Genomic DNA, 22,518 nt, shown 5'->3' on the forward strand with positions numbered 1-22,518 from the left:
GCTGTGGCTTCATGACATGACCTTGAGCTGACCTATCCCCCCTCCCCACAAGAGACCCACGTGGCGTATGGGAAAAGCCCCGGGCTCTGGGACATAGACCTCCCCGAGTGACGGGCCGCAGTGGCAGAGCGACGAGAAAGACCACAGAAAAGACGCAGCAGGAGACCGGACAGCACTCGCTTTATTGTCCAGCCATCTGGACAGACAGACGTCAGCCCGGGGCAGCGGGATCAGGAGGCAGCTTGCCTGGCCTGGTGCTGCCGGGCGAACCTCTGCATCCGCTCCTCGAGCTCTGGCCGGAAGTGGCGGATCAGGCCCTGGGGGAGGGGAGGGGGCACCGTGTGAAGCGGAGCTGAAAATCCCAACGCCCTAGGCTCTCAGCACCCCCACCTGAGTGCCCCACGGCAGGGCAGGGAGTACCTGCACGGGCCAGGCGGCTCCATCACCCAGGGCGCAGATGGTATGGCCCTCTATCTGCTTGCTGATCTCCCAGAGGGAGTCGATCTCGGCCGGCCGGGCATCCCCCTTCACGAAGCGGGCCATCACCTTGTTCATCCAGTCCACACCTGCAGCCGTGGCAGCAAGAGAGGGCCCGATGACGCCAGCCAGGGTGCACCCCTGTGGCCCTCGAGGGGTGCAGGCCACAGAGAGGGTGGGGCCGGGAGAGGCCAGAGCCGGCCGGGAAGCAGCAGCTGCACACTGAGTGTCTGGAGCCCAACCAACCTCCGTCCTCTGCCTGACCCAGGCCTAGGGTGAGCCTCAGAGGAAGCCCCCGCCCTGCCCAGGGTGCGTACCCTCGCGGCATGGGGTGCACTGGCCACAGCTCTCGTGCTTGTAGAACTCAATAAGGCGGGCGATAGCTTTCACAATATCCGTCTGGGGTGACAAGAGACAGTGAGGAGTCACCCGGGGCCAGAGCCTCAGCCCGCCCAGAGCAGCGCCCCGTCCCCCCACCCCAATTCTGGCAAACCCCCTCCCCAATTCCAGCAGCATTCTGGCCACCTCCTCCACTGTCCCTGGGCATCCGGCAGTGCCCAGACCCCTCTCTAGGCATTCTCTCCAGGGGAATTCTCTCCCACCTGACTGTATCTCAGGTCACATGAACTGGGATCCAAGAGCTGGGATCCAGGGAGGAGTACGGACCGGGTGGACACGAGGCAGGGACTGGGTGGGGAGCGTGGGCAGCCCTTACCGAGCGGTCCATGACAATCACAGCAGCCGTGCCCAGGCCCGTCTGCGCCTGCACCAGCGCGTCAAAGTCCATCAGCACCGTCTCACACACGGACTTGGGGATCAGTGGTGTGGATGAGCCGCCGGGGATCACAGCAAGGAGGTTGTCCCAGCCACCTGTGACACCCCCTGGGGCCCCGGTCCATCCCCAAAAGGATGGATGGTCAGGGCTGGGACCGCCACACCTGAGTAGTCCTGAGCCCAGGCCCTCTGTCGGCCCCCGCCCAGCGCGGCCTCCCACCCTGGCTCTCTTCACGGACATCCTGCCCCACTCCGGCCCCGGTTGGCCCCTTGGCTCACCCGCATGCTTTTCAATCAGTTCCTTCAGTGGTACAGACATCTCTTCCTCCACAGTACAAGGGTGGTTGACGTGGCCAGAGATATTGAACAGTTTGGTGCCCGAGTTGCGCTCACGACCAAAGCTGGCAAACCACGCACCCCCACGACGGCAGATGGTGGGGGACACAGCCACCGTCTCCACGTTGGCCACGGTTGTGGGGCAGCCGAACACTCCTGTAAAGGAATGGGATGAGACCAGTGGCTGCCAGAGGGTGGGGACAGGGTAGATCAGGTTTCCCAGCAGTGGGGTCTGTCCCAGGGTCGTGCTCTGTGGCACAGCCCCCCTTCACCCTTTGGTCATTCCCATCCCCCTCTGGACCCCAAACTCTAGCAGGCACTGCACTGCCTTTTCACCCCTCTACTCTTAGTCCCTGGGGGGCTAGAGAGGACCTGGGGACTAGGACAGGGAGAGGGACTACAGATGGCACCTCTACGTTGTCACCCACCCTACTCTGTGTCTGGCCCCCAGTCCGGAAGGAACTCAGAAATCCCCTAAGAATGACCAATGGGGACCTGAAGCCAGATGAGATTCCACAGGATGCAGCACAAGGCCCAGGACCGGGCCGGGTCTCACCCACATCAGCAGGGAAGGGCGGCTTCAGGCGGGGCTTGCCCTGTTTGCCCTCGATGGACTCAATGAGTGCCGTCTCCTCCCCACAGATGTAGGCCCCGGCCCCACGCACAACAAACACATCAAAATCGTAGCCGGAGCCACAGGCGTTCTTGCCAATCAGACCAGCCTCATAGGCCTCTCGGATGGCCACCTGTGGGACAGAAACGTGAGGGTACCATCCCCCCAGCCTGGGAACACTGTGTGCTGGGGAGGGGTACAGGCCCACTGAGCCCATGTTCACCAAAACCCAGGGATAAAGCTCCCTTTGGACATAACCAGAGGATGCTCTGGGAGAGGGGTGGGATTTTTACAACGTTTATGCTACTTTTGTAATAACAACACTTAACAAATTCTTCACCTATATGCATTTTTAGAAGAAAGACTAAGGAAATAATGAAAATTTTCATAAGCACTTTCCTACAGGTGGTGGATCTGTGGGAGGTTTTCCTGCGTGTTGTGTACGTGTGCAGTTTCCTATCTTCACAATGAGCAAGTCCTACTTCTGCAGGAAAGGAAGAGACCCTAGGGGTTTGTTTTTAAATACGTAGTAATAACACTTATACACAAAGCTACGATGTGCCAGGCGCCGTCCCAGGTGCTGTTTCCGTTTCCCTCGTCGCTGCCGTACAGGAACCTCACAGAAAGGTGTGAGGCTCTGGCCCTGGACCAGTCACTACAGGCATCACTGAGCTGAGAACCGCTGAAATGACCCCTTGGCCCTTCTGCAGGAAAAGGGCCTGTAAGCCCACCCCTGCCCCAGGAATCAGAGAGCCCGGAAAGCCTCCCGAGTTGAGGCTTCAGAACGTGTCCAAAGAGCCCAGAGGAGGCTCTGGGGGCCACGTCCCATTAACAATGCATGCAGCCGGGGTGACTACTCTTCCGGGCCGAGCCCAGACAGATCAGGGGCTACAATCTAAGAACCGTGCCAGGAAGCAAGCACGTGAGCGCACCCTCTCCCCTACTGAGGCTCCTCCCCTTTCCCACCTGCAGATTGGAGGCCTCGTTGTAGAATTCCCCTCGGATGTAGATGTAGGCAGCACGGGCGCCCATGGCCCGGCCCCCAACTAGGCAGCCTTCCACCAGCTTGTGGGGATCGTGGCGAATGATCTCCCGGTCCTTGCAGGTGCCCGGCTCCCCTTCATCTGCGTTCACGACTAGATACTTGGGCCTGTAGGTTCCAGCAGATCCGTAAGGCCACAGGGCCACCAGGGCCGGGCCTTCAGCTACATGCCACCCCACTCCGCCCAAGGAAGCCTCAAAGATGTCTCCTCCGAGAGCCAATCCCTCCCTGTTCTCCCAACACATTCCTAGCGGCTCTGCTGGCCCACAGTCAATGACATCGAGCTCACTGCCTGTTACGCCTTTGGGTGGCTAAGACCACAGGAAAGGTCTTTGTTCTGCTCAGTCCAAACGTCTCCCTGTGCTTTCCTAAGAGCCCAAATCCTGCTCTTGGTCACAAAGAACCTTCCTGAACCTCTGCCATATCTCTGGGGCCGAAAGGAGGTGAAATAGCTGACATCTATCATTTGCTTTCTATGTGCTGACCAATGTGAGGGGCAAAAGCTTTGTGAACACTCTCTTTAATCCCTGCACACTGTAACGTCCACTTACAAAAAAGAAAACTGAGGTTCAAAGAAACCAGGAGACTGCCCAAGGCTACATAATTAGAAGGCAGAATTGACCAACGAGTCTGCTTAAGTCAAAATCTTGTGTCGATTCTGATACCCCTCAAGTCTCCCCCGAGGAAGCCCGGAGAGAACAGAGTCCCACCTACTTAAGCTCTGGTGATGTTTCCTTCACTCTTAGTTTCCAAGGAAACAGCCCCAAGGCCCGGGTAAGCCACAGCCACCCCCAAGGTTTCTCCTGCAACCCCATCTCTACCTCCCTACACACACCTGCCATCTGAGGGCTTATTCATGAAGCTCCATTTGAGGCCAGTGGGGAAGCCAGCACCGCCACGGCCCCGCAAGCCGGATGTCTTGACCTCACCCAGGATCCAGTCAGGCCCCTTCAGCAAGATCTCCTTTGTCTTGTACCAGTCACCTCGGCTCTGAGCACCTTTCAGCCTGGACAGAGTGGGGAAGACATTGAAGGCGAGGCTCTGCTCCAGGACCACCGAGCTAAGGGCAGCATCTCACCTCCAGTCATGGCGGCCATACAGGTTGGTGAAGATCCGGTCTTCATCTTTCAGCGAGCCAAATGAGGTTTTCTTGGGTGCTGTCTGAGGACACAAAGGGTCAGGAGGCCCGACCCAGTTCTGCGGTCACAAAGGGCCAGGCCAGATGTTACAGATTCTCAGGTCCCCGTGATTAGATGGGGCTGGGCTGAAGACAGGGTAAGGGCCTACGCCTCAGAACCCTTCGTGGCGACACAGCTACCACCATCACTTCAGTGAGCACTTCCTGCTTAGCAGGCATCAGGCAGAGCACTTTCCAACCCAAACCCCATTTCGGCCTCATAACCCCGAGACAAGAATGATTTCCTCCATTTGACAAGGGAGGAAACGGAGGCCAAGAACAAACAGCACTTACGGAAGGGCACACAACCAAAAGCTGCTGGGATCTGAACTCAGATGTGCGGGTGGTCAAAGCCCACACCTGAACCACAGCGCCATATGAACTCCCTGAGCCCGGCGTGAAGCGTCCATTCATTTGCCCGGCTGTCCTGCTGGCCCAAAATTTGGTCAAACCGAGGCCTTGTACAACTAACTCTGCTGGGAACAAAATGTGTTTACTGATGCAAAAGAAGTGTTTCGCCGGGGGCTGGGATACACAGCTGATGGGAGACCCACTTGGGATAAAAGTGATGAAAGGCGGGGTCTGGGATTCCACAGGACCCAGGTGGTCAGCACCTCAGCTGAGAGCTAAGGGTACCAGGCTTCCAGACTCCCAACCCCCTAAAAGCCACTACAAGGAGCAGAGCGCTAGATGGGGCGTCAGGAGACGCACCTCCGCTCCAAAGCTTTTCTGCATCTGTAAAATGGGGCAGAGGCACCTTCAAGCTCTACAAAGCTCGGGCACGGAAACAACGAGACAGGGATGCTTCGCCACCTGCAAAATTTCCCGCTATGTCGCCCGGCTGTTAACTGAGACAAGCCAAGGAACCGGAGGGCTGGGGGAGTCAGCCTCCCACTGGGGCCGGTTCCCTTCTATATCCAGGCCGGAGCGGCAACCTTCCTGTCGGGCTGGGGAAATGAGGAGGGTTCTCTAGAAGGCACTACAGACCCAAGGGACGGCCGGCGCAGAGGCGCTGCACAGAGAGAGACCCGGCCCGCCAGACACCCTTGGCCCGAGCCAGGCCGGGCCTCACCGTGTCGCCGCTGAAACGCACAGACACCCGCGCAGGGAGCGACCCGCTGAGCAGCCGCCGTGCCGCCAGCATCGCGGGAGACGGCTCAGTCACCTCCCACTGTCACCTTCACGGTTCCGAGCCTGAAGAACCGGCGCGACCGAGGCGCTGGGCGGCGCACAGGAAAAACGTCACGCGCCCTGGCCCGGGCTGCGCGCCCAAGGTCCCCTGCGCCGCTCTCGCCCCGCCCACGGCCGCCCTCCCTCGCAGGAGGGCGGAGAGGCTGCTGGGAGATGTAGTCCCGTGGGCCTCGGAGCCCACCTTTCCACCGGTGCAGGTGGCGCTTACTCTCGCGCTCCGATTGTTCGCATTCGCCTCCGGACTCGAGACTTTCAAACCCTAAGTAACCAAACGTCGCGTGTCACCGTTTGCTGGGTTCTGGTGTTTCCCACTTTCTACAGGTTCTGCATTTAGTGTGCACTTGTGTGTCTGGGTGTATGGCGGGAGGAGGAGAAATCAGGCAGGTTGCAGCCCGACGACCCCTAATGACCGCGTTGGAATTATTCTGCCCTAGTCCAAGCCTGATGATCTCTCCCCGACCCCACTCTGGGCACCCCTGGGCTCAGGGAAGTATTGCTTACTAGCGGCAGAGAGCAGGGACAGCTCCCGAGCCAGGCAGCGGATTGTTGGTGGAGGTCTTAGGTTGGGGTGAGACCGACAGAGTGGAAATGGTGAAGATGGGCCGGTGAGTGGCACGTCCTCTTGCCGGCGCTGCTAAGCTCGCGCAGCCATTCCTTCCTCAGCCCGTCAGTAGAGCCCGGGCCTTGGCACTCCTGCTCAAAATCTTGGGGTGGCCCCTAAGTGCCTTCACAGTCACGCCCTGGCCTAGCATTTAAGGACTCCGCCCCTCCCTCCGCAGGGTCATCAGGCCCAGACCCCATCACGCACGCACCCCCTGCCCAGGACCCCTTCTTCTTGGGACCTTAGGGCCGTTTATATGGCTGTGCTCCTCCGCCCTGAGGAGGTCACGTGTCCTTTGCCTTCCCGTCGAAGTCGCGGAAGCCTGATTACCTCTTGTCTGTATCAGTTCTCTGGGACCCTTTGGCTCTGAGACCTTGCCCTCCTCCTGTGACAAGCATGTCCTTTTTGCTCTGTCCAGCTCCTCTATTCTCTTTTCCTGTTATCATCCCTTCTGGTCTCTCCTGTTGTTTAGAAACTCATTTGCCCTTATTTTCAAAGATACTCCCCACAGCAGCCTTGGAGAGAGTTAACGTTACACGTGAAAAAAATTGAGGCCCATGCAGGTTTTCCCTCTCGTCCATGGGCGTGAGGGTGCCGAGTGGTAGGGCTGGAATCAAATCAAAGCCTTTCTTCCTTTCCAGAGTGCCCCCTCCCCGCCTCCAGCAAACGCACAGAACAACCACACGCGTGTGACCTTGACCTTCATTGAAGATGGCAGTGGTATTCCCAAGAAAGGTGCTAAAGCATCAGCACCTTGTCTGAGGTCTCACAGATGGCTAGGGCAGTACCAGGCCCAGGGCCCAGCGGTCCCGGCTCCCAGCCGGGGGACCCCCACTCCTGGGCAGGGAAAGAGATTGCCCAGACAGAGCTGGGGATTACACAGCTAATCCCAGCCTCCGCGACCTGAGTCCATGGATCCCTCCCTATGGGGCAGGAGAAGGGGGGCAGGATGGAGCCAGAGGGTGGATTCCTTCCTCATCCCTAACTGGGTCAAGGGAACACAAGGCCACGGGGAGAAGGCCGCCTGGGGATGCCGTGGACGGGAGATGGTGGGGCATGGGATGATGAGAAACTGAGAGTGAGGAGCAGGGTCTCCTGTTCATCCAGCACCAGGCTCTGTGCCAAGCACTTGCCATGTGTTATCTCCTTAATCCTCCCACAACCCAGAGCATAGGAATGATGAACCCCTGTTTTCAAAAGAGGACAGAATGTATTAGCCACGCAGAGTGGCCTGCCCCGGGCAGCACAGCTGCTAGAACTCAGCCTGAGGGTTCCTGACCTGAGATCCCCCACTCAGTCCCCACCCATCCAGAGCACCTACTTGGCCAGGCTCCCCTCAGTGTCACCTCCCAGAGAGCCCTCCTCTGAGGCATCCCAGGCCCCGGCCGTCCCCTCTCCCTCCGCACCTGTCCCGTCCTATGCCACTTTCTCGCATCTGCCTCCCCAACCAGCCTCCAAACCAGAAGCCATTGCTGTGTCGGGCTAACTTTGCCTTCCAAATGCTCCTTGTTCCTTTGCCCTCCTGCCCATCCCATGGCGATGACCGGGGTTCGCTTTTAGCCGGAATTTTGCAAAGCTTCCTTGAGGTCTCCCGGCCTCCCATCTCGACCCCTCCGATTCCTTCTCTGCACCACGGGATGAGTGGGATTGAACCTCAGATCCGTGTTGTCTCTCCTTTGCCTGAGACCACCGAGGGGTGGTTCCCCAGTGTCCTCAGGACACAGCCCAAGCCTCCTGGCCTGCCATTCAAGATCAGGTGCTGACTTCTCCGGCTCCAGCTCAGATGGCTCTCCCCACACAGAGGATCTCTCTGATTTCCACCAGAGGATCCGTCTTCCTTCCATTCTCCTCCTGAGGAGCCCTTTGAATGTCACCTCCCAACATCTCTAGTAACCTTGCCACAGGTCCTTTGTGACAACGGCGCGATCAGATCTCTCTTCTCCACCCCACAGCGCAGAGCTTCTCAAGGGAGGTGCTTACTCCATATTGTAATCCAGTTTTGTAATTGGAAAATGAAAAAAAAAAATCAACGTCTTTCCTGTTAGGAATTTAAGATGGAAAAGCAAAAAGAAAGGAGTAATGTTTTCACCACCCTGACTTAAAACCCACTATCGTTTTTCCTTATTTGTACCCACTCTGTTTTCTAGGTGATTTGAAAACACTTCACAAGCATTTGATCCTTAAAAATGTAGACCTTAACAGGAAAAAAAAAAAAAAAAAAAAGCCACAAAAGTCCTTCCGCCCCAGAGCTAAATGCTTGAGTCCAATAATACCTTCCAATCCTTTAAAGAAAAAAAATGCCTTGGGGCGCCTGGGTGGCTCAGTCAGTTAAGCAATTGACTTCGGCTCAGGTCATGATCTCACGGTTCATGGGTTCAAGCCCCGCATCGGGCTCTGTGCTGACAGCTCGGAGCCTGGAGCCTGCTTCCGATTCTGTGTCTCTCTCTCTCTCGGCCCCTCCCCCACTTGTGCTCTGTCTCTCTCTCTCTCTCTCAAAAATAAATAAAATGTAAAAAAAAAAAAAATTTAAAAAAAAAAGAAAAAGAAAAAGAAAAGAAAAAAAATGCCTTTACTTGTACATGCATTTACCTACAGGAACAATACGAGTGTTTCGTGCTTTCGTACATGTAGTCACGCATCTTGCTAGATCACAGGTTTTCACCTTGCTTTTTTGCATTCAAGACGCTATGTTTTTGAGATTAATCCATATGGATACAAATAGGTGTAGAAACAGGATTACCTACGGGTAACACCAGAGCTTCAAGGTTAAGGACCTGGATTCAAAATCCTGCTTTCGCCACTTACTACCTGTGTGATTTTATGACCCGTGCCTCAGTTTCCCCTAATGGGAAATTAGGAGAAGCTGTGCCCTCAAGGAGCATCTGTTGGAATGGGGAACAGCAAATGAGCAGTGCCTGACACACAGCAAATGCCCGAGGAACGTTTAACTAAATGCCCTGGATTATAGATTCATTTGGACAAGATCCCCATCCTTACAATACCGAGTCTCCCCACCCAGGAGTGTGAGGTCCCTCCTCATTTTCTCAGATCTTGTAGGTTCCTTGCTAAACGTGTGGCACTTTTTCTTTAAAAAACGGTGCACATTTTTTAACATAGGAATTCTATGTGATGTACTTTTACGTTTTGTGACCTCTGTTTTAATAACATTTTCTCCTTGGTGTGAATAGAGCACCATCCATTTGCCTGATTAGTGCTGATCTGGAGCCCTTAATGGACTCTCCTGTTATATAAAAGTTTGTCCGGGGGCGCCTGGGTGGCTCAGTCGGTTAAGTGTCCGACTCGATTTCGGCTCAGGTCGCGATCTCACGGTCGGTGAGTTCAAGCCCCATATCGGGTTCCGTGCTGACAATGCGGAGCCTGCTTGGGTTTCTCTCTCTCTCCCTCTCTCTGCCCCTCCCTGGCTTGTGCTCTCTCCGCCCTCACTCTTGCTCTTAAAATAAATAAATAAATAAATAAATAAGCTTTAAAAAAAAAAACAAAACAGTCTCAGGTAAAGCTGGAGGCTCAAAACCTTCACAAGAGTATCTGCCTAGGCTTTTCTCTGATATTTGTATTGCCTTCTTCTACTTAGAACGTCTTCTTCTCCAAACAATGGAAGCGGTCTTTCTGCTGCAGGCAGAGGAATGACCTTTAACCTCCAAGTAGCTTGCTAACACACACTAAGGGTATGGAATGTCCAGGCAATAAAATTTGAGTTGCCCTCCCAGATCTGGGCGTGGCTTGGTCTGTGGCCCAGGGGCACCTTGGAAATGGGCTGCCCTCACATCAGGCAGGAAGGGAAAACATCCAGAAGACTCTGGCCTATTTATCTTGAGACAGCGCCTAGGTGTGACGATTGTCATGGCACCCTGTAAGTAGGTTTGCCAAGGCCTTTGGTGGAGTCCTTGAGCACATTAAGGAAACTCCCTTGCAAGGCCCAGTTTTATCATGCATGAATGGGGTGCTCGGTTTCATTGAATACTACTACATCTCAGATGTTATATTGTTTTTCTTCCTTCTGCATTACATCAATCCTTTTTCTAATCTGTTAAACTATGTTTGACCTAAAGGTGTGGTGGAGTGAGGCAGCTAGAACAGATTGTAGCCACTTGGGATTAAATCTTGGGCTCTCCTGCCTACCAGCTGTGTGGCCTTGGGCAAGTTCCTTGACATCTCTGTACCTCATAGTATCATTGTAATGGTTACATGTTTTAATCTCCGTAAAACCTTACACAGTGCTGTGTGTCTGCTGTTCTCCTGCTTTTATTATTCCAGGGACAAACCTTTTGGTCGTGCGTTCTGTTCTTTCACTGTAATGCTGGCTCGGGTTTTACATCAGTGCTCATAAAGGAGGGTGGCCTATAGTTACATTTCCTCCAGGAAATCTTGTCCAGTTCTCTTAAAAGTGGATCACTTTCGGGGCACCTGGGTGGCTCAGTTAGTTAAGTGTCCGACTTTGGCTCAGGTCATGATCTTGCAGTTCGTGGGTTCAAGTCCCCTGTCAGGCTCTGTGCTGACAGCTCAGAGCCTGGAGCCTGCTTCAGATTCTGTGTCTCCCTCTTTCTCTGCCCCTCCTCTGCTAGCTCTCTCTTTCTCTCTCTCTCAAAAGTAAACATTTTTTAAAAACATCTAATTAAATTTCATTTTGTTTTATTTTAACCCACTTAGCCTCTGCCTTTTAAAAAGTTTGACCCATTTACGTTTATTGGTGTTACAATATTATATTGTGTTTTCTACTTAGCATTCTTTCTCTTTATTTCTTTTTCCCTCTCTTTTTTGGTTTTCTGCTGAATTAACTGTGTTTTCTTTGTGCCATTTCCTTCTCCACTCTTGTTTTGGAAGTTACGCATTTTGTTTCTATTTTTAGCAGTTCCCCTTGCATTTTTAACAGTCATACATAAATTTCTTTTTCAGGAAATGCTAATTAAGAGTCTATCCTCCTGCTGAGTATGAAGCTAAAACAAAAACAGAGTATACTGCCTCCCTCTGTGCATGCCTCCCTCCCAAATTCTGTCCTTCTGTTTTCTGGGTTGGCCCCATTTGTGACCTGGCGTTACGGGTCCCCTGCTTTGTGCTGCCAGTGGAGACCTGGCCTCAGTCATGGGGACCTCTAAGCTTTGTTCTCCAGGGCTGAGTACAGACTGAGGACCTGGCCCCAAGCCCTGTGCGTTCAGCCTGCTGTATTCCTGGCTGAGATACAAGCCTTCAGCCCCCGCCCCCCACCCCCCACCCGCTAGACTACAGGCTTCTTCTTGTTCATTTGTTGTTTTTGTTGCTTTTCCTTCAGAGGTTTACTTCAAGCCTACACAGAATTCCCTTTTCGTATCTGTGCGGCATTCAACTATTAACATTTTTTTTCTCCTCTGATTTTAATGCGTTTGAGAAGGACACAATGGATTTCTGGTTGTAGTCTGCTACCTTGAACTGGCTACCTTCCTATTTTTTTCCCATTCACTTAAACTTTAGAAAGTAAAGTCAATCGGTCATGGCCGGGGGGGGGTGCACACAGGACCAGGTCAGTGCATTTGAGGCAAGCAGCACAATTGACGATGCGTCTAACACGGGTCTCCCTCCCTGCGCCCCGGCGTAGGATGCCTCGCATACCCTGTAGACTCTAGTCCTGACGTGAGCGAGAACCACTCCCTGTCAGCCTGCCAGTGTGTCAGGGCCCCTCTTTGGCTTCTGCTGGTTCTGAAGCACTGGACACTGCGGTCTCCCCTGTGGGGGACCCGTCAGCTCTCAGTTGGGCCCAGGTCCCAAGCACCAATACAAGCCCACCCCTCCCCGCCCCTCCCTCGCAGTACACCCACGGTCAGATGCCCAGCACATAAGGTCTAGGAGTCTGGAACATCTCCATGTTGGTCGTTTGCCCACTCCACATCATCCCTTGGAGTCCTGCCTACAGCCCCTCTGTCCCCTCGCACAAAAGCTCTTGTCTCTGCTCTGCCCAGTGTAGCTCTTGATGGCTATTTGGGGTGACAGACACCAGGAAGAGTTCACACACCGCTCAACCGATCCCAAGCTTTTAGAAACATGAGACTCGTCTTCCCCATCCCTCAAGGGTTCGGTTTTTAGAAATGCTCTATCTTGTTCATCAGCAAAAAGAGAAAAAAAAAAAAACCCGCCGGACATTTATTTATTTTTTTTTTAATTTTTTTTTTCAACGTTTATTTATTTTTGGGACAGAGAGAGACAGAGCATGAACGGGGGAGGGGCAGAGAGAGAGGGAGACACAGAATCGGAAGCAGGCTCCAGGCTCCGAGCCATCAGCCCAGAGCCTGACTCGGGGCTCGAACTCACGGACCGCGAGATGGTGACCTGGCTGAAGTCGGACGCTTAACCGACTGCGCCACCCAGGCGCCCCGGGACACTTATTATTGGAAACAGGTTGAGCTGTTCATCTTCTGTTACACGTTTTTCCTCCCGATACACAAAACTCACGGCCACAAAGGACCTGTGGCGGGGGAGCCCTGTTGCTGCAACAGGTCGTGACACCATAGCCAGTATTTATGGGTTTTCTTCCTTCTTCGTGAATCCCACACGTTTGCCTCCAGCGAGCACCCCTGCTGCTCAGGGGGCTTTACCAGGGGGGGGGGGGGCTTGATATCATGAAGATATCATGCCTCTCCAAATTAATCTATAAAAACATTTGAATTCCGATCAAAATCCCGTCAAAGTTTTTCGTGGAACTGGGAAAACGGATGCTAAAATCTATATAGAAGAACGCAGGGTTGGGAACGGCCAGGCCAGGTTAGGAGAACAAGGCTGGGGGAAGCTTCCCTACCAGACAGCAAGACTAATTATAAAGCTAGCAGAATCGAGAAGAGCCACCCAGTGTTTCTGAAATATGGTGCTTTATCACAGTTTGCTAGAAATTTTGCAATTTTGGTTTTGATTTCTTCTTTCACATGAGACATCTGAAGAGAGATTTATAGGGGTGCCTGGGTGTCTCGGTTGGCGAAGCATCCAACTTCGGCTCAGGTCATGATCTCACAGTTTGTGAGTTTGAGCCCCGCGTCAGACTCTGTGCTGACAGCTCAGAGCCTGGAGCCTGCTTCAGATTCTTTGTCTCCTCCTGTCTCTGTCCCTCCCATGCTGATGCTCTATCTCCCTCTCTGTCTCTCAATAATAAATAAACATTTAAAAAAATTTTTTTTAAATGTCATCGCAAGCCCAAGGTCATGGAGTCTCTTACTTTTTTTTTTTTTCTGTTAATATTTTATTTTTCTCATCACATGTAGACAAACCCTACTTCAGGGTTTCTCATTCTTGACACTGAACATTTGGGACTGGATAATTCTTTGGTGTGGGCACCTGTCCTGTGTGCATCATAGGACATTTGACAGCATCCCTAAGTGCCAGGAGCACCCCACAAGTTGTGACAACAAAAATGTCTCCAGACATTGTCAAATGTAACCTGGATGCAAAATCACACACACACACACACACACACACACACACACACACACATTGAGAACCACTGATCTATTTGGATGTTATTGTATATGGTGTGAGGTAAGGATCCATTACTTTTCCTCAATACGATGTATTAGTTTTATTAATATTAAATAATTCTTCTTTTCAAACTTGTTTATGATGCCACTGCTATTACATGTCCACATCCTATACGTGCGTGCATCTGTGATTGTATATGGTAGACCCTGACTAGATTATTTCCTTTTCCTGGGCACAGAACCCCCTTGCATCTGAATGGGACAGAAGGAAAGAGTGTCACTTCCAGGTCTGGACAGCAGGGAGCAGGTGTGTCTTCATCATGTTCTCTCTCTCTCTCTCTCTCTCTCATCCCCTTCCAAGGACACCTTGTCAGAGTATGAATCTGGGGGTTGAATGGGCCTACCCAGTTCTCACTCAGGGTCTCGTGACCACAGTCAGATGGCACTTGTTGTTGGGGCCACTCTGAGGGCTTCTTCCCTCACCTCGTGGGGCTGAAGGAGGAGCCGGAGTCTGAAACAGCTGTGGCTCACTGTCTGGCTGGGGTGTCTCTCTCTCCCTCCTTCACTCACCCCCCTCTGCCCTCTCAGGTCTCTCCACGTGGGGCTCTCCCTGTGGCAGCCTCAGGGTAGCTGGGTTTTTTACACAACGACGGAAGTCAGTTGTCCCCGAGGGAAACTGCAAAGCTGCATGACCTTTCCTGACTCAACCTCAGAAGCCCCACAATGTCTCTTCCACTGTCTTCATCCAGGCAGCCACAAGGAGGGCATAGAGACGCCAGAGCATAAAGTACTTGTGAACACGTGTCAAAATCACAAGCTATCTGATGCGGTTCCAGATTCCTTATCCCCTGGGTGTGGTGTTTGTTTCTCCCTCTGGAAGGTTGCCGGCAGGGTCTTCATTTCCTTCCCGACGGCTCTGGAATTTTATGATCTGCTTTGTGGTTCTTTTGTCAACATGCTCATTGCCTTTCAGCTTGAAAGCCCATCTCCCGTCCTGGGAAAACTTACTGCGTTATTTTTATTTTACTACTTTTTTTCCTACCCTCTTCCTTCTCCCTCTCTCTGGACCTCCTGGAATAATACTGTTATTCTTATCTTTCCATGCCTTTATCTTTTTTTTTTTTTTTTTTATTTTCATGCGTATTTTTCAACTCTATCTTGAGATTTTTCATTTCTGCAATCTCATTTTTAATTTCCAAGAGCTCCTGAGTGGTCTTTATAATAACCTCCCTTTTGGGGCGCCCGGGTGGCTCAGTCGGTGAAGCATCCGACTTCGGCTCAGGTCACGAGCTCGCGGTCCGGGGGTTCGAGCCCCGCGTCGGGCTCTGTGCTGTCAGCTCGGAGCCCGGAGCCTGCTTCGGGTTCTGTGTCTCCCTCTCGCTCTGCCCCTCCCCCGTTCGTGCTCTGTCTCTCTCTGTCTCAAAAATAAATAAACATTACAATAGCCTCCCTTTCTTACCTCCTGGATGTAACATCTTTGGTTATGTCCCTGAAGATAATGATTAAAGCTGATTTGAATTTTTCTGACACCACCTGCACGGTCCCTATCTTTTCTGAGTTTTTTTTCTTTCCCCGTTTATTGCTGTCTCTCTTTTACGTGAGAGAGTTCTCTCAACTGTCTGGCAATTATCTGTTGTCCTTTGATATTTGTCGTGTCAGGGGTGAGCGGGAAAGCTGAGGGTTTATCAAACACAGACCCTGTCACCAGGGCCCCTAAATGTCAGTTTCCGCTTCTCCCAGAGGATTCCTCCAGTCTTCCACTGGGCTGTGGGCCTCTGCCCACGCTCCAGAAGCTGGGCTGGAGGGCTGTGCTGGGGGTCTCAAGGTTCGAGTATGAGGACCCTCCCCTGGCCTGCAGGCTACGCAGCCCCACCCACTGAATAGGGCCAAGTGAAGACCTACTGCTTTTGCTAGTTGCCACAGATGCCTGAAAACCCACTTAACGGGCACTGGGTCTGCTGGGGAAGGGTGATGCAGCGACAGCCCCTGATGGAGGTCACCAGCCCCAGCTGTGTGGCTTTTTCTGCAGCCAGATCCTCCGGACAGGCATTGCCACGGACCCACTCTTAAACCTCTTCGCCAACGCCCCCCGTGCCAGGCCCCCAGTCTGGGCCTCTTCCAAATTCCTGGGATCTCCCGGGGCCTCAGGGCCATCTCAGCGGGTCCTGCAGGAACCACGTGCCTGGGGACAGTGCCGTTTGGTACACCACCTCTGTCTTGGTGTTCCGATGGGCGACCCAGACCGGTCCTCGTGGTCAAGTGGCCGGGCTCCCCCAGGGCTCAGAACGGCCAGGAGCGGCTCCTCAAAAGGAGGATGTGTAGGCTCCTGTTTTCTCCCGGCAAGATGCTTCTCCGCTTGGCTTTAAGTGCCTGAGGAAGAGGCTTCCAGCTGGCTGGGGTCCCCCGTCTCCAGAAAGACGAGAGGCTGGGAACGCAGCAGACAGTGGCCAGACCACAGGGGAAAACAGAACTCTGACCCCGCGGCCCGCCGCAGCCCGCCCAGAAAACCAAGCTCTCGTCTGCAATAACCAGCCAGGAAGCCGGCGGCCGTGGGGCACGCCTGCGGGAAGTCAGACTGCTAGCTCTACGGGACAACGCAGGAAGCCAGGCAGCCAGCCTGGTGACAATTGCCCGGAATGTCCAGGACTTCATTCACAAGTGATAGCTTCCCCAGTTTTTATGTTTTCCTACTGAAGACCAACCAGAAAAAGCCACCTCTGCTCTCCCCCCACCAGTTCTACCGAGCCCGCTCACCGCTTCCCCAGGCCAGCAGCCTCCATTCAGGGCACACCCGAAGCCTCCCTTTATCCCCTCGCACGAAGCCCTCCCTCTCCCCTGCCTGCTGAGCCTCTGCCAAACACAAGTGAGCAGCCAGCCCCCTCGCCAGCAAGTCTGAGCGAAGAGCACCGCTCACTCCCATTCGCTGCTCGAGAAGGCAGCCAGGCCCGTGGCTCCCAGAAGAGGAACGTAAGGTGCTGATGTGGAGGAAAGAGGAAGGCAGACCGGTCTCCGTCGGTCCACGGGGCAGGGCTCTTCGGGATGCAGAGGACAAGATGTTCGAGGACAACGTGCTGCCTGAGGAAGGGCGGAAGGAGCGGGCCCGGCCTGGCTCTGAAATCCCCCTGGGCTCTCCCCCGACCGGTGGCCAAATCACCCGGCCGGGCCCAGGCGCTGCCCCGCAGGAGCGCCATCAGTGTGCCCACGGTCCTCGGACAGGGCCCACCTATCTGTGCCACCTTCCGGCCTGCTGCCGAATGTCCGTGCCAAGGAGAGGGCTGGGCCCTTCAGCTTCCAGAGGCTTCCCTTAGCTCAGGGTCTTCCTCCACCACCAAATGAGATGCTAGCTGACCGTCACTGACCGCTCTCAGGGTCCGGTCTGGGGGAGCCAGAGGGGCCTGGTCTCAGCGTGGGGCGGGCGGGGGGGGGGGTAGTCCCATGGCCCTCTCTCTGAACCCCTCCCGGAACCCCTGCAGAGGCAGGATGACGCTGGGAGTTGACCCGATTCCCTTAGCCTGAGAACAAAGGAGGGGTCAGATTATGCTGTAGCAACAGCTCTAAAATGCCAGCAGCGTAAAACCGCAGGGTCGTTGCTCAATCACATCACGTGTTCGCCACACTTTAGCGGGGGCTCTGCTCCACGTCGTCCTTACACGGGGCCCAGGCTGCCATCACCTGTCCTGGAGGCTGGGGAGGACAGCGCTGGGATCTCGCAGGGGCAGCGGCCGCCCCGGGACTGATTTGCCCACGCTGCGCCCAGCCCACCGCCAACTGGAATGTGTCAGAGGCCCCGCCCCCTGGCAAGGGTCGTTTTCGAATGTCACTCTCTGCCCGGGGAGTGTGGATGGTGAGACAAGGCGGTGGGAGAGCCAGCGGATCGCGCTGGGTTGCTCCTGTGTCCGAGACGCAGCGGGGAGCCGGGAGGGCCACCCCCCGGAACAGCAGTGACTGCCCCTCCTCCCACTGACCCAGCCTGGGCCCCACACAGCTACTCAGCTCCTACCCTCAGCCCCCTTCCCCAGGGGCCCCTCGGCTCCTGGGCTCCTGGGCTCCACCGCCCCGGGTGGAAGCCCTGTGGCAGGCGGCCCTGCTGAAACCAGAAAGCATTTTATATTAAGTGAGCCTCTTCTCTCTCTCTAGACTGTGGGCATCTCCGGCGCAGAAACCATAGTTCATTTCTCTTACTGCTTTTTTAAATTTTTTCGGTTTCTTTATTCCTGTTCCTGGAGCTCAGCAGACTGGGTTGAAGGCCCTAAGAAGATACACCCATGTGTTTTAGGACTCAAGCGTCCCAGCTGGCTGCCCCATCCCTCCCTCAAACCTGACTGTTGAGGATGTGAGAGCCCCTCCCCAGGAAACTGAATGCTCACAGCAATGCTTCTCGCTTGGAAATTTTATCGGTCCCCAGGAAAGGGAGGCAGGCAGCCCCCACCTCCCGCCGAGGATCCTGCAAACTCTCACTGCTTCCCGTTGCCGTTGATGGGACGGTTCACGTGCTCAGGGGAGGCCAGGAAGGCCTTGAGCTTGGGCCGGGCGCTGAGGCGCGCCACATAGGCCGAGAGCAGGGGGAGGGAGTCCAGGCAGCCGGGGGCCAGGACCTGGTGAATCAGCAGCAAGTCCAGCAGGTTGTAGTCCGCGAAGGAGATCTGCAGGGCAGGGGGCAAGGGACTCAGCAGGCGGGAGCGTGGGAGCCAAGGAGTCTGAGCCTTTCCCTAAGTCCGCCCCATTCTGCTGAGCCACGGGTTCCTGAGTTCCCTCTGCACCTGTTCCCCCTCCGCCAGAAGGGGATGGTGCAGAGGAGCAGGACAGAGCCAGACGCTCACCTGGTCGCCCATGATGAAGGCCTGGCCCCCCTGGTTCTGGGACAGCAGCGTCTCGAAAGGCTTCAGGTGCCCCGGCAGTGCCTTCACATATTCCTTCTTGCCTGCCTCCTGCCAGAAAGACACCACCGCGTGTTACCCTCCTGACCCCCACGCTGCCGCCCACCCCAGCCTCTGCCCCAGCCCTGAGACGCCCCCTTCTTTTTGCCCTATTTCGTGAATCACCTCCCGCCCAGGCCGGAGCCCCAGTGCCCCCCTGCTCGCTTCCCATCCCCAGGGCCGCACCACATCCTGTCCAGCTCAGCCGTGGATTCTTCTTTACCCCACCCCCACCTCTCCGCCTCTGCCATGGTCTTCCACCAATCTACTCCAGAAGTCTTGGAAGATCCTTCTAGATCTCACACCCATACCCGGCCCTGCTTAAGATGCCTCGATGGCTCCCCACTGCCATCAGGGGACTATCCAGCCAGCCAGTTCGAGGCCCCGAGGATCTGGGCCTCTTGCCCCTCCAGTGCCAACTCCTGCCACACTCCCTCTCCCTCCCCCACGGCCACACACATGCCCTGCAAAATTGGCCCCAGGTCCTCAGATGTGCTCCAAGTCAGGATATTTTCTGCACCTCAAAGGGCAAGCACCTGCTTCCAGAAGCTGGCTACAGGTCCTTCCCCTCCCCCACCACTAAGAAGCCCAGCCCTCCCAGGCCGGAGGGAGGCAAGCCTTTCTTTGTACTCCACCGTGCCCAGCCCTGGCGCCCGGGCTCACATAGTTGGTGTAGATAAGGGTGATGTATTTGCTGCGAAGGTCCTCCACCCCGTCATTCACCACGTCCACCAGGGCTGCCTCGCGCTGGTCCTTCCCATATAGCCCTGGGGAGAAAGTCAGCCAAAGCATGACTGGGTGTCTGACATGGCACTGGCAGGCCATGTGGCTGCCTGTGGGCACAGCCGTGGAGAAGGAAGGCCGGAAGGCCCGTCCTGACGCACGGTAGGCACTCAGAACTCAGCAGGAGGCAGACCCAGGCTTGACTGGGGGCAAGTTAGATAACCTCCTCGTGCCTCTGTTTCCACCATCCCACAGGGCTCACCAGGCAGCTTGATTTAAACGGAGGAGGTTCAGAGGGGGGTAACAAGGAGATGTGTGGAAACACTGGCTGATGCTTGCCCCCCCCCCACCGCCCTGCCACCTGCAGCCTCAAGACTCACCAAGGGTGCGCCCCAGGTGTCGCAGGATGGCGTTGGACTGGTAGAGAGTGAGGTCTCCGTCCTGGAACTTGGGGAGCTGCCCGTACAGCTGGGGGGGGGGGGCGGCACAGCTCTGTCAGAGATGCGGAGCTTGGCTGCCCCCCCTCCCCAGCTGCCCAGCCCCCGGGCCCCCTCTGGGCACGGCAGCCACTCACACAGGAGGCCTTGAGCGGGCCCTGCAGCCAGGTCTCCTTGGTCACCACCTCTTCCTTCCAGCTCTGGCCCTGGTCGGCCAGCAGCATGCGCATGGCCTCGCAGCGCCCTGGGGGAGGGGAGGACAGGGTAGGGGGGATGCGGGGAGACCCCAGCCTCAGAGCACCCTGGGGAGGGGCCGTGGAGGCAGGGACTCGGATGACGACCCCGCTGGACACTAGGGAGGGGACGGGCCAAGGTGGAGAGAGCAGATATTGGGGCCTAGGGAGCGCAGGGGAGCAGGGAAGGAGGCCCCAGCTAGTACCCACATGATGGAGGGGCGGGGTGGGGGTCTTGGGGTGCTCCCCAGGTGGGCGAGGGGCGTGGGCTGCAGCCCCAACCTCTGCCTCCCCCGGCTGCCAGTCACAGGGCGCCTACCTCGGACCGGGAAGTAGACAATGGTGTAGGGCGGCACTGGAGCGGATGGAGAGAAGTCTGTTAGGGTCTGGGAGGAGGCGATTACGGACGGGAGAGAGCGCCAATCCGTCCTCCCTGGGGTCCCCTTGCCGGCTCTGGGCGCTCCGGGGACCGTGGGAGCAGGTCTCTGCGCTGGAGGCGCCGAGCCCCCCGCCCCCGCCCCGGAGAGCCAACCGCGCGCCGCTGGCGTCGTGGGTCCCCTGGATCCCCATCCCGGCGCGGGGGTGGCAAGGGGGGCGGGGGTGCAGGGCCTTCCAGGAACTCTGGTCCGAAGCTGGGGGGGGGGGGAGGGTCCGGCCTCCAGCCGGGAGCGCCCCGAGGCCTCTGGAAGCGCCCCCTCCCTCCCCCGGAGGCCCAAGCGGAGGGACTCACTGGTTGCAGCGCGGACAGCGGCGGCTCAGGCGGCGGTGGCGGCGGCGGAGCTCAGGCCCGGCCCGGCCTCCAGCCTTATAAGGGTTGTCCCGCCCAACCCCGTCCCGCTCCACCCCAATGCTGACTCACGGCGCCCCGGAAGCCCCGCTCCCGGTCCCGAGCCCCGCGGGTGCCCCCAGCCCACCGTCACACCGGCCGGAGGCCCTGCCAGCCCGCCCGCCGCCCCCTACAGGTGGCCCGAAGTCTGTGCTCAACAGCGCTCCGGCGCTGATGACTCCCCGGCCAGCGCCAGCGCACCAGCGGCCGGATTCTTCCAGAGCCCTTCGCGTTTGCCCACCGCAGCTGCTTTCCCCGCTTGGTTCACAGACCTCCGAGGCACAAAGCCTTTGTCGACCAGAAAAACAAAACAGGCGGTTATTTTACCAGCAAAATGGGTTTATTCGGGAACAGCAGAGAAGTGTTATTCGGGACAAGCAAGCTATGGGAAAACCATAGGCAAGTCCAGGGAACAAAGGACAGGAACTCTACTTTTTAGAGAAACAGGAGGGAGCGGAGAGGGGCTGCTTTCAAAGAAACTCTATTGGAAGAAAGGAGGGGGTGATGGATTTTCATTGGCTGGGCTGTTGGAGGAGCGGAGGAGAAAATGGTTATTTTCCTCCTGCTGGGAGAGTAAAAAAAAAAAAAAAGAGTCTTCCTGTGGGGTCTGCAACTGAGGAGGAGTGTTCTGGCAGAGAGGTTCCCCCCCCCCTTATTTTACATGAGGTTTTCTTTATTCAGTCTCACAAACGGGGGAAGGAACCCTTTTGATCAAAATCTCCTTCCTCTCCCCACTCCAAAAGCATCCATGATCAAGAGTCCCATTTTCCAAATTCAGTGGGTTTTTTGTCCCTTCCTGCCAGGAAGGACCCTTCCCGGGTGGCATGTCCCACATTGGAGGGCAAGTACACAGATGGGAAACCCCTGACGCCACATCTGTAACCAGGAGGGCAGAAGGGAGGACTCTCAGGCATTTCCTCTGTGGAGTCTGTATCTTTTCAAAGTCGTTCAGCTTGGAGATCACCTCAAAGCATTGAATGGCATCACCTTATTGGGTACATCATTTCTACAATGATCTGACATGCAACGGCTACAAAACTTAAAAGTAATGCTATGAAACATAAAACGTAATTAAAGGCAACATGACGATTCTAAATTGTGTGATGGTTCTGAGTTGTGCCCCTAGGCCTGAAGGTGATGACGGAGCTTGGGGCAATCTGAGGATTAAACACAGGCTGGCACACACACACACACACACACACACACACACACACCCCGGCGGAATATATGTGATATTCCTCGGACACTCCTGGCTACCCAAGAACAAAGGAGAGGGGTTTAAGTGCTGGCCATGGCAATGTGGGAAACTAAGGCAAATGAAAAATTAAATTCCCTTAGTGCCTACAGCCCATTGACAAGTCCTTGAAACCTCCCTCTAGGACCTCAGTGGCCTCAGTGATGACACTTTGCTGGGACAAGAGAAAACCCTAGCCTAACACTATCCTAACGTCCAGGATCCTGTCTTTTTTTTTTTTAAATCTCAGCTGCCCCAATATATATGCTGACGATCATACTCCAAGCTTATGCCCCCCCCCCACCCCCCACATAGCTAAAGGGTCTCATGACTGAGGTCTTATTAAATGGTAAGAAATGGTGTTTCCCTAGCAACAGCTAGCCCCTCAAGGCCCTGGAAACCTTGCTTCCAAAATTCCTTAGAGACTTATTCTATTCCTGACCCCCTCCCAACCTGAGGGGATATAATCAGTTACCCAGCAGGA

General features: G+C 55.4%; 2 protein-coding genes across 4 annotated transcripts; both read right to left on the bottom strand.

Moving 5' to 3' along the window:
* Positions 1-163: 163 nt before the first annotated feature.
* NDUFV1 (NADH:ubiquinone oxidoreductase core subunit V1) lies at positions 164-5,658 on the bottom strand. 3 transcript variants are annotated; one of them, XM_047823975.1, is made up of 11 exons: positions 5,492-5,612; positions 4,714-4,892; positions 4,321-4,403; positions 4,078-4,248; positions 3,167-3,350; positions 2,144-2,333; positions 1,531-1,743; positions 1,193-1,359; positions 795-876; positions 421-566; positions 164-317 (listed from the first exon to the last, which is right to left on the bottom strand). In XM_047823975.1, exons 2-11 carry the CDS (start codon positions 4,831-4,833, stop codon positions 231-233), a joined length of 1,443 nt encoding a protein of 480 aa, XP_047679931.1. In that variant the 5' UTR covers positions 4,834-4,892; positions 5,492-5,612; the 3' UTR covers positions 164-230. The 3 variants fall into 3 exon arrangements, with proteins under 3 accessions (XP_047679931.1, XP_047679933.1, XP_047679932.1); XM_047823977.1 differs by lacking the exon at positions 4,714-4,892 and having other exon boundaries at positions 5,492-5,658; XM_047823976.1 differs by lacking the exon at positions 4,714-4,892 and having other exon boundaries at positions 4,321-4,439; positions 5,492-5,658.
* Positions 5,659-17,847: 12,189 nt separating this feature from the next.
* On the bottom strand, positions 17,848-20,820 carry GSTP1 (glutathione S-transferase pi 1). The gene is made up of 7 exons (XM_047824307.1): positions 20,705-20,820; positions 20,294-20,329; positions 19,879-19,985; positions 19,685-19,772; positions 19,245-19,348; positions 18,486-18,593; positions 17,848-18,308 (listed from the first exon to the last, which is right to left on the bottom strand). Coding segments are annotated over exons 1-7 (633 nt in total). The 5' UTR covers positions 20,706-20,820; the 3' UTR covers positions 17,848-18,119.
* Positions 20,821-22,518: the final 1,698 nt, after the last annotated feature.

Source organism: Prionailurus viverrinus, chromosome D1, assembly GCF_022837055.1.
Source record: "Prionailurus viverrinus isolate Anna chromosome D1, UM_Priviv_1.0, whole genome shotgun sequence".
Lineage (NCBI taxonomy): Eukaryota > Metazoa > Chordata > Mammalia > Carnivora > Felidae > Prionailurus > Prionailurus viverrinus.

Coding starts and splice junctions, on each gene's coding strand:
- GSTP1 (XM_047824307.1), bottom strand. Junction 19,349..19,684: donor ACACCTGGGGCGCACCCTTG/GTGAGTCTTGAG, acceptor CTTTCTCCCCAG/GGCTATATGGGAAGGACCAG. Junction 18,594..19,244: donor CCCTTATCTACACCAACTAT/GTGAGCCCGGGC, acceptor TCTTTCTGGCAG/GAGGCAGGCAAGAAGGAATA.
- NDUFV1 (XM_047823975.1), bottom strand. CDS start 4,833: ATGAATGGACGCTTCACGCCGGGCTCAGGGAGTTCATATGGCGCTGTG. Junction 4,249..4,320: donor TATGGCCGCCATGACTGGAG/GTGAGATGCTGC, acceptor CACTCTGTCCAG/GCTGAAAGGTGCTCAGAGCC. Junction 3,351..4,077: donor AATAAGCCCTCAGATGGCAG/GTGTGTGTAGGG, acceptor TGGAACCTACAG/GCCCAAGTATCTAGTCGTGA.